Consider the following 10,772-nt stretch of genomic DNA (forward strand, 5'->3'; position numbering starts at 1 on the left):
ACCGGAAGCAGCGCCAGTACTTTTTAGTCGCCTTATTTTTTTCCACACCCGCATTCTGCGAAGACCCGCCCTACTCTGCCTCTGATTGGCTAGTACTCGTTGCCTTCGTTGGTTAGATTGGTTTGGTTTAAGCAAGAAGGTAATAATATCAGAGCCTCAGCCAATCAGAAGAAGAGTAGGGCGGGTCTTCGCAGAATGCGGGTGGAAAGAAAAAAAACGTCGTTTAGTTGCAGTTGTAACGTGTAGCAGCGGCTGTGTTTTGGCCATGTGTTTTTAGTCTGGTGGTGGAAAGACATGAATTTGGAAGTCCCTGGACCAACAGCTTTTGGTATATATTTTTTTTATTATTCGCTTATGTCCTCATATATATAATAAACGCATAAATACTTGTAAATTATATGTATAAAGTCTAAAGAGTTGTAGCTACATCGATGCTGTAGTGTCTTCTGTGTATCTTATTAATGACACACGCAGAAACCCCTCAGATAAAAGGCTACAGGTAAAGCCTAAAGCTTTCTTCTGTTGCTTGACACCTGCAGCATAAATCAACCAAGCTTATCATGAAACAGTCACTATATATGCTTCTAACAGTCACATGTCCCATATTAGGATACAGTACAAGACAAGATCATGTCAACTTGCTTCTTATACCCATAATAGCTATGTGTTAAAGTGTTAAATCAAATCACCAGGATGTTATTCTAAAATCCTTTTGGGTTTACAATAGGTCTGCAACTAATGATCAAATTGTCTGCAAAGAGTGAAAAAATGTCCATCACAAGTTACTTATAGCTGAAGGTGATGTCATTAAATTGCTTGTTTTGTCCACTAACTCTTCAGAATTCAAAGAAATTCAATTTACTATCACATAAGAGAAAGAAAAGCAGTAAATCTTCACAAATGACAGCTGTACGTGTGGTAAAGTTTGGCATTTTTGCTTGAAAAATACTCCAGCAATTATCAAAGTAGTTGCTAATCATTTTTAAAGTTTATCAACTAATCTTTCAGCTCTAGTTTCCAACATCTTGTACAGTCGCCTAGTATTTCCTCTGTTCTAGTGTTCAGAAGATGAATCAGTCAAAAGTTACCTGTATGCCTGGATATGATCAGAGCAATCAATAGTGCCAATATAACATCTGAGTTTTGGTACCAATACCAGAACAATACTTACAATACTTGACATTGAGGAATATGTTTATCTACAGAAGCCTTGCTCTCTTTTCTGACTCAGATGTCTATGATTTAGGCTAGTTAGTTACAGAAATATTTAAACTGTGAATAAAGGTTTTAAGATATTTCCTGCAATAGAGATGCATCAGGTTTATGGGAGAAATGTATATTGAAAATACCCACCGACAAAACTGATTTTCTAGCATATTCTCTGTTTATTTTGTCTTAGCACAAAGTTACCACACTTTAAAATACAGTAAAAAAAAAGAAGATCATTTTAACAGTCAAAGTATAATTAAACAACACAACACAATGAAAATAGTTGGCAATTAAGTTTCTGTCATTGACTAATCAAGTAATTGATTGCAGTTCTAATTGATACCCAGCCCAAGTTACCTAAACACATTTACATTCATAAGCGCTTAAAACAATGTAAATATAAAGAGGAGCGTGTATAACTCTAGATGTGTTCAAATGATACAGCTCACATTTGACAGCTGCCAGGACACAACACCATCTCAAATATCTTTTTATATCTCCCAGTAGAAACATCTGCTTGAACATGGAGTCTTCATCATCAACATCGTGCAGCAGAAAGAAAAGAAAGAACATCTCCCCCACGGCACATGAGACGGCCAAGAGATTAAAAAGTGGGCAGGAGGATGATGAAGCAGTGGAGTGTGGACGTACCTCCTGCTCACCGAGGATCTCTGTGCTGCCTGAAAGCCTCCAGCAAGCAATTACACTGAATGAGCTGACAGAGCTGCTGCATTATGCCGCTCTGGGGAAAACAGGTGGCATCAAACAGCCCAGGTAATGACTGTAATTATCTGTAATGTACTAATACTGTGTCCCTGCACCCAAACATGTGTCTAAAATATCTAATGTAAGTATTTTGCCTTGTAGTTGGTGTCGTCTTCACCACCAGAGGAAGGTCAAAGGTGTGAATGTTGTGCTGGTGGAAGGTCTCACCCAGAGTCACTTCTACAAACACTACCTCAGCCTGCGACACCTCAGGACCAACTACACCACTGTAAGTAACCAGAGGGGATGTAAACATAGTAATAGATTATTTATTGGGACAAGTTCTACTCAAACTGTCAGTGTTTTGGTTTAATGCTGGTCCTTGTTTTTTATCTGACTGTATTAGAGGGTCACCTTCACTCCATCATCTAACAACCTTGCGTCTGGAATCTTCGAGAGTGAACTTCCTAAATTTGACTGGTCATCTGTTTCCCAAACAGACAAGGAAAAGAGCGCCTTGCATAAAGGTGAGAATTGTGTATGTGCATATGTGGAATGTGCTGGAAAATACAGTAAATGCCTACATTTTCAGTATAACATGAGACCAAGACTTGTCGTGATGTAGCCCAGAGTCTGAACTCACAGAGATGCTGCACATATTTTTAGATTCAATGTTACTTACACTCTCCGAGTATATCATCATCTCTGATGTGCATCGCTGATAAACATCTATAAAGCCGCTTAGAAATGATAGAAAAAAGACACTTGCTATAACTTAAGTACTTGTCTGAGAATTATCACGTTTTGTTTTTAAATTTTCTTCAGTATCAAAGTCATCCAGTGGTAGTTGTCTGTACATTTATGGTACATTGCAAACAGGAACTTATAATACCTAATTCAGCATACTTTTAATGGTGCCAAAATGTAGTAATAATAATAATTTTATTTGCATAGCACTTTTAAATATTATACTACTTGACAAGGCAAAAGAACACTGAAAGATTATAATAAATCAAACATAGGATAAAATATTAAAAACACTAATACATAGGGGGAAAAAAATAAAACAAACAAATGTAAACAAATATAGGCTCAAGTTGTAGCCCATAGTGTCCACAACTCACTGAATCCATGGCAACGTTATACTTCCTGTTCACATGTTCCCCGTTTACACTCCCCAAACCATTATATGGGGCAACACTGTGGCGACTGTGGCTCAGAGGCAGTGCAGGTTGTCCACTAATCGGAAGATCGGCAATTCCCTGGCTACGTGTGTCGAAGTGTCCTCGGGCAAGATACCGAACCCCAAATTGCTCCCGAAGGCTCACATCAGTGTGTGTGTGTGTATGATTAGAAACTCCTCCTGATGAGCAGGTTGGCAGCCTCTGCCATCAGTGTATGAATGTGTGTGTGAATGTCGACATGTAGTGTAAAGCGCTTTGAGTGTTCGGAAGACTAGAAAGGTGCTGTATGAATGCATCCATTTGCCGTTGTACATGATTATGACTGACACCCAATACAGCTAAGACACAGATCATGAAGATCCATTCCAAATCCAGCAACCCCATCCTCATGAACAACAATAGCCTGGAAGAGGTGGAGGCGTTCACATACTTGGGCAGTGTTGTGGACATCACCGGAGGGATAGAGGCTGATATAAAAAGCCGGATTAACAAGGCAAGGATGGTGTTTAACATGCTCAGAAAGATCTGGAGCTCAAAAAACATCTCAATAAACACCAAACTGTGTTGCCGTATGGATCGGAAACACGGAGGACAACCAAACAAACAACAAACAGACTACAGACAGTCATTAACACCTGCCTAAGAAGTATATTCAAAATCTAGTGGAGAGACAAAGTAAGAAATGTGGATCTGTGGAGGAGAGCAGGCCAGGATCCCATTACCTTACAGATTCTGGGGAGAAAGCGGAGTCGGATTGGGCATACCCTCAGAAAACCTGCCACAAACATCACCCGACAAGCCTTGACATGGAACCCACAGGGAACAAGAAACAGAGGTTGACCCAGGAATAGCTGGAGGAGAGATGCCCAGGCGGAAATAACTAGAAGTGGGCTCAACTGGGGAGATCTAGAGGGAATCGCTCGTAATCGAGTGAAATGGAGGTCGTTTGTCAATGGCCTGTGCTCCTTGGAGGAGCAAATGGCCCTAAGCGAATGATTATCCTCTGAATCAAAGTGAGACAAGGAACAAAGAATAATAAAAAGAGGGACAAAATCTGTTAATATGAGCTATCTATCAGTATTTTTATGACATTACTAATGGTCAGAGTTATATTATATTCGCCATTTGAAAACCAGTGAAGGATTATCACCAGTTATTACCACAGTGTCAGACTTTGAAAACCCTCGATGTAGCCTAAATGACTTTTCTTCTTCCAGATTTTTAAAAGCGGTGTTACAATTAAGTGTTCAAATTTTCTGTATTCATGAAACTGTTGCAGATGGTAGAAATGAACAATTAATGCCTCTCTCTGCTTATTGGGTCAAAGTAATCTTCTCTAATATTCACTCACTCACATATTGAGGCATTTTTGTCAATAATATTGTGTCTCTCTCTCGTTGTTCACTGTGTGTGTTATTGTGCTCTGCTGCAGGGCTGAAGAATCACCCTGTAATCATCAAGTTTGGGACAGAGAGGAGAGGACTGACAGCGTATGTTTTCACCCAGGAGGAGATGATCAAGAAGCACTACCCTGTTAAAGGTGAGTCTCTCTCTCTCTCTTTCTCTCTTTCTTTCTTCCTCTGTCTTGCTGCCTCTCTCCGTCGTCCCCTCCTCACCTCCTCCTTCTTTTGTTTCCTTTGACTCAGGAATGCCAGGCTTTGAGGAATTTATTTGCACAGATAGTGATGATTTTGTCACTGACAGCAGCCCTTTGTACGGACTCGACTGTGAAATGGTGAGATGCGTTTCATCCTTTTGCCATGTTTGACATTTACACTCTGTGCACTTTACTTGATATATTGTAGATACATGTCATTGACCCTTTAACATTGTGTTTCCAGTGTCTAACAGAAAAGGGATATGAGCTGGCCCGGGTTTCTCTGGTGGACAGCGACGGCAAGTGTGTGCTGGACGATCTGGTGAAACCTGAGAACAAAATCCTCAACTACCTCACCAAGTACACACACACACACTCATACACACATGCTTTCATACTATTGATAAACAACATCACTGTGTTAAAATGCTACAACGCATTTCTGTCGCCTATGTCATCGGCTGCCTCCTGATAGGTTCTCTGGTATCACTGCAGCGATGTTGCGGCCAATCACGACCACCCTCCGGGACGTTCAGGCGAAGCTCAGGATGCTGTTGCCGCGGGACGCAGTCCTGGTGGGCCACTCCATCAACAACGACCTCATGGCTCTGAAAGTGAGTGACTACTGACATTTTGGTTTCAGCTCGTAACAGCTACGAAATGATCAGGTGAAGCTTGTTTAGTAGAAAGTGAAGTTTGTTTACTTTTTCTCTCTTTGTCTCTCTAGTTTTATATTTTCTAAATATGCTGCTTTTCTAAAATACTGAGGTGTACTAAACCAAGTTATTTTACTCTAGAGGGACATCAAGCACAGATGCATGTTTTTTTTTCATTATAAACACATTTTGACCTGTACTGTGTGTCGTCTTCCCTGCAGCTGATCCACCAGCATGTAATTGACACTTCGCTGCTGTACAGGAGAGAGTTTGGACAGAGGTTTAAGCTCAAGGTCCTGGCTGAGACAGTGCTGAAGTAAATTCCCCCTTTCTATCAAGCTCTCTCTCTCTCTCTCTTTCTACCTCTCTGTGTCTCTCGCCCACCGTGGCTAACAATTTAATTTTCCGCTCATCTCCCAGGAGGCAAATACAAACTGAAGAGAAGAAGGGTCACAATCCTATTGAGGATGCTCTGGCAGCCCTGGAGCTGGCTCAGTACTTTATTAAAACAGGACCTCTTCAGGTAACACATTACGAACACACACACACACACACACACACACACACACACACACACACACACACACAGTTGATATAACATTTTCATGTGTATGCTCGCTGTCAGGTTGTAGAGCTTCATCTGGAGGAGCTGTGGGGATACACAATAGTAGAGGAGTCCGCTGACTGTACACCTGCTGCACCCACACCAAGTAACAGGTACCAGGTAACATATTACATACTGTTTAGAGTTATCTGTATTGTTTACATCTTACTACAGACACAGGAAACTTTTTGGAAACAACCTGAAAACACTGTGGACGCACATTGTTTTCTTTTTGTAAACAGCATTTTCAGATCTAACTGACTCAGAGTGGATGTAGTGAGTCAGTCTACAGATTTTTATAACTCAGTCTGTTTCTTTTATTCCTAGTTTGATGTGATTTAGTTGTCAACTGGAACCCTTGTGAAGTAGCTATGCGATAGATTTAGGGGAAAACATATACTCCACTTGTTGTCTTCTTCATAAAACCTCATCAAATAATAAAAATGATCTTTCTTGTGCAGGTTTGCTGACATATTGCAGACACTTGGCAGGTCAGTGGCCTTTTTAGGAAAACGTTCTGACATCGCCCTGCCTCTGTCCGATCAGCAGTGGCACAATTCTGACAAAGAGGTGAGACTTTCAGATCGTGTCTAAGGTGGTTTTGATTCCAGTGCAACTGATGTGATGGGACAGTCTTGCTTGAAACCCAAAATTAGCTTGTTTTTCTTTTATTTCTTGTGTGCATTAGTCTCAAATCGTTTTTACTATTTACATTTGTTCTGTCTCATTATTGGCTTGTCAGTCATCTGTAAAGCACTTTCGATTGCATTAACCTGTACAAAAGGTGCTATACAAATAAAGTTTGATTGATTGACTGGTTTCCTACACAAAGTAGTATTGATCTATTTTCATTTCTGGTGCACATACAGCAGGTGCTCATAAAGGTTTGGCAGTTTACCTGTTTGTTAGGTATTAAGACCTTTGTCTCCAAGTACCTGGATTTGATGGAAAATCTTTAAAGCAACAAAGCAAAGACAGATTAATTAAGTTGCTACTTATTGATAATATTTTTGACCAGGACCAATGATTGTTTTCATTATTGATTAATCTGCCAATTATTCAGTCATTTAGTCAATGGACGCCAAAAAATAAGGAAGAAATGGCATTCATAATTTCTCAAAGCCCACAGTGATGCTTGTTTTGCCAGATTTATTTGTCCAAAACCTTAAGATATTAATGTTAAATATATTTTTTTGTCAAATATGAAGAAAAATACAAAAACATTTGAGAGGCTGAAACCAAAGAACATTCAGCATTTCTGCTTGAAAGACGACTTAAATGATGGATCAATTATCAAAATAGTTGCAGATTAATTTTTTGCAGATTAGTTGCAGATTAATTCATTTTTTGGTCAATTAATCGGTTAATTGTTCCAGCTAATCATATTATAGGTGACTGTATTATGTGCCAGCAGCAAATCAGAAGTGACAGGCTGCACGTTTCTGCATATTTGCTCTGCTTTTCTGCTTCTTCTTCCACCGTCTTGTTCCTCTCTTCTTTTCCATCAACATTCTGTGCGAAATTCTTCTTCTTCTCTACTTATTCATACTTCATCATCTTTCCTTCAGGTAGTGGCTGCTTTCAGGAGACACACCAAGTGTCCGTTCTTCTCTGTGCTCCAGTTCTCTTCTTTTTCAAAACAACTTCAGAGTTTCTTCCCTCATCAGGAGCAGCAGTACCAGAGGGTGAGGCATTCATTCAGATCATGTATCATTTTTCAGTGTCTGACTGTCATTTTTACAAACTATTTACCGTGTTTGTTAATCCTGCAGGTGCATGCAAACCTTCGAGATATGTGTGTAGTGTTTGCGGGGCCGCTCCCCGCTGGTTTCTCTGAGAGAGATGTGAGGCGGCTGTTTCGTTGCTGTGGATCGGTTCAGAAAATCAAAATGCTGAACACAGCTGTCAGGGTACGTCTCACCTGCAGTACAGTCCTCCATTTTACATTTAATAAACTGCTATTTGGTGATAATTACTGCTTCTGTTCATTTATATAAAAGGAAAGGTGATGAAATGTTTAATCTGATCTGTAAATTATCCTAATTCTCTTTTTCTATTGTGGTAGAAAATATCGTTTCTGTTATCTGTTTATATAAATATAATTGTGTCCTCTGCTCCGGTTCCTGTTAAACTGTTTGTTCTCCTTCCTCTATATGTGCTTTATTAATCTCATCTGTCCTTTCTGACAATGTTTGTTCTCCAGGTCCATGCAGAAGTCGAGTTCGAGCAGCTGGAAGGAGCTCTGCTGGCTTTAAAAACTTTGAATGGACTTAACGTGCAGGGACAGTCCATCAAGGTAACTCTCTTCCCTTTTTCTTTCTGTTTCTTCCCCTTTACATTACAGTTAAACATTTGGAGACTTCTGTACCTCCAGTATACTGTATTTGATTGCATGTGTGCATTTTCTAGGTGCAGAGGCCTGTTTATGAGTCGACGCTGGACCTGGATCTGACTCTTGATGCTTTGAGGGGTGACGCTCTCAACACCAGTCACCTCTATGCTGTTAAATTAAACCCCAGTATGGCTGAGAACATGCACATTTCTGCAAAAGTTAACGGGCACACTAAATGTTCAGGTGTCACTCATGTTCAAACAGCGAACAAGACGCCTCCTGCTAAAGTAAACGGTCACTATTCTGAGACTGAGTCAACTGCAGCAAAGCAGTTTCCTACCACAAAGTCTAAACTGTCTGAGGAGAAACTCAGAGAAACATTTGGCCAGTTTGGTAAAGTGGAGAGAATCTTCCTGCCTGCCAAACCTGGAAAACATGCAAGACATGCGCGCATCAGTGAGTAAACAGCTACAATATGAATTATCTCTTGTTGTATGTGTTCATTTCTGACCTGAGTGTGTGTGGTTGACAGAGTTTGATAGCTCAGAGGGGAAACACGCAGCTCTCAGCTCCTCTGAGGACCTTTGGAAGGAGCACTACCTCATCTGTCCATCCCTGACTCCACCTCACTTGCCTTCATGGGTTGCCATGACAACTCCTGTGACTTCAGTGGGAGCTAATGGGGTCGCAGCAGAAGACGAGGAGAGGACCCACATGCACACCAGCTCTCAGGTAAGCAAACTACAATAATTATTAGTTATTATTAAACTATTATTTTCTTTTTTGTAAGTGCTTTAAAAGTTGTGTGTGAAAACCACAAGATGGCAGCAGAAGATCCTTGGAACATCATAGTCCCATTGTTCTGGCTTTCAGCTGTCAGGATCAATTCTCAGATTTTTTCTTCTCACAGGGGAAACGGAGCTTTTGAAATGTAGGCTAGCTTTATTTGTCATGACTTGCTTTCATGATGAAAACTAAGCGATTACAAGCAATGTAATAATGCTTTGTGTAGACTTTGACATTTCTCTGTCCTTGGAGAAGTGTTGGACTCGTAATTATTGTGATTTTTGTCAAAGTTAGTGTACGTTAGAATACAAGTACATTGCCAAAAATATTGTAATAAAGTACATATGAGGCAGTGATTTAGTACTTCTGTGATTAGATTTTTCTGAGGTGTACAGTTTATGATATATAGCACATATGTGATGACAGTTTGTTTTATGTGTAGGACCAGGAAATGGAGCTTATGATGAAGAAGTTGGACCGGCGCCTGGGGAAGCTCTTCAGATCTCTCCCAGAATGCACCTTGTCTGTGGTTGTGCTGCTTGGACATACCAGGTGAGGTGTCATGACTCTTATGTTAAAGAAATTATTATCATCATTATCTCTCATTTTTCAGATTTGTTTTTATTTTATTTTTGCATTTGTCTTTATTGATACAATAATTGATTGATTACAAAAAAAATATTTGAGCCATTTCTTCCATCTCCTCTTCCTCAGCGCTCATGGACACTTTCCTGGTTTGTGTCTTATGGAGGTCAAGCAGGAATCTTGAGGAGTGTAAATCTACGCTGACAGTCAACTGATGCCTGATCCTGCGTGCCACCTGGACCAAGTGAAAGCAATAAAGATCAAATAAATATAAATGAAGATACAAATAAAACAATTAAGATATAAAATCCATCAATGAAGTATAAAATAAACACCTCAGACTTCTGTACATTGAAACACAATCCGTCTGATATACGCAAGTTCAAGTCAAATGCTGTTAAAAATAATTTGTTGTTGCCTGGAAACAATCAGAGCTGCAGTAAAAACTAACATTTGCCTTTGGTACAATATTTTCTTTTTCTCTGAACTATAAACCTCCCGCATGTGTGATTATTATCGGACAAAATCATGAAAAGTGCAATCATGGAAGCACAAAACTCAGCACGTACTGAAGTGTAGTACTTCCAAGTATTTCCAGTTTGTCTGTCTTCCATTAGTTTGTTTTACTGGAAGACAATCAGACAGCAGTTTCATGAAGTCACAATGAACCCAAGACAGACAGGATAATAGATCATGTTAGCTGATTGTATAATAATATTAATGTAATTAAGTGAAATGTCACTTTAAACTTGAGCTGAAGAGTTTTAACTATGAGCAGGATTTACCAACCTGATCTATGCATTTTGATACTGAAACATTAAATTGTTTTAATGTCTTGACTGTTGTCTTTTCATTATTGACCTTCAGCACCACTGTCCAGCTCCTCATCGTCATGGTTTTAAATTTGTATCGAAATTTAGAAGCCAAAGCCGGAAACTGAAGTGAATAGTAGCCTTTGATTTTTCTTTATAACCTTTCAAACTCTTGACATTGATAAGAATATGTGACACTTAAGGATCAATGAAAAGTGTTTTACAGAGCAGCTTTGTTGTACTGTGGTAGTACCAGTGTTCCCTAATTTTAGCAATATTTCACTTGAATATAAGTAGTTAAT

At 39.6% G+C, this 10,772-nt stretch overlaps 1 protein-coding gene across 2 annotated transcripts; it reads left to right on the forward strand.

The window, feature by feature from the left end:
- The first annotated feature begins 220 nt into the window (after window positions 1-220).
- Window positions 221-10,497, forward strand: LOC121888546 (RNA exonuclease 5-like). Of its 2 annotated transcripts, none has more exons than XM_042400152.1 (19): window positions 221-328; window positions 1,714-1,983; window positions 2,077-2,203; window positions 2,321-2,441; window positions 4,531-4,638; window positions 4,745-4,833; window positions 4,940-5,055; window positions 5,171-5,309; window positions 5,573-5,667; window positions 5,772-5,874; window positions 5,977-6,068; window positions 6,417-6,525; window positions 7,524-7,640; window positions 7,728-7,865; window positions 8,159-8,251; window positions 8,365-8,743; window positions 8,820-9,019; window positions 9,516-9,625; window positions 9,788-10,497. In XM_042400152.1, the coding sequence occupies exons 2-19, from the start codon at window positions 1,733-1,735 to the stop codon at window positions 9,840-9,842; spliced, it is 2,442 nt and encodes an 813-aa protein (XP_042256086.1). In that variant the 5' UTR covers window positions 221-328; window positions 1,714-1,732; the 3' UTR covers window positions 9,843-10,497. The 2 variants fall into 2 exon arrangements, with proteins under 2 accessions (XP_042256086.1, XP_042256092.1); XM_042400158.1 differs by having other exon boundaries at window positions 223-328; window positions 1,717-1,983.
- Window positions 10,498-10,772: the final 275 nt, after the last annotated feature.

Source organism: Thunnus maccoyii, chromosome 2 (genome assembly GCF_910596095.1).
Source record: "Thunnus maccoyii chromosome 2, fThuMac1.1, whole genome shotgun sequence".
Classification (NCBI taxonomy): Eukaryota; Metazoa; Chordata; class Actinopteri; order Scombriformes; family Scombridae; genus Thunnus; species Thunnus maccoyii.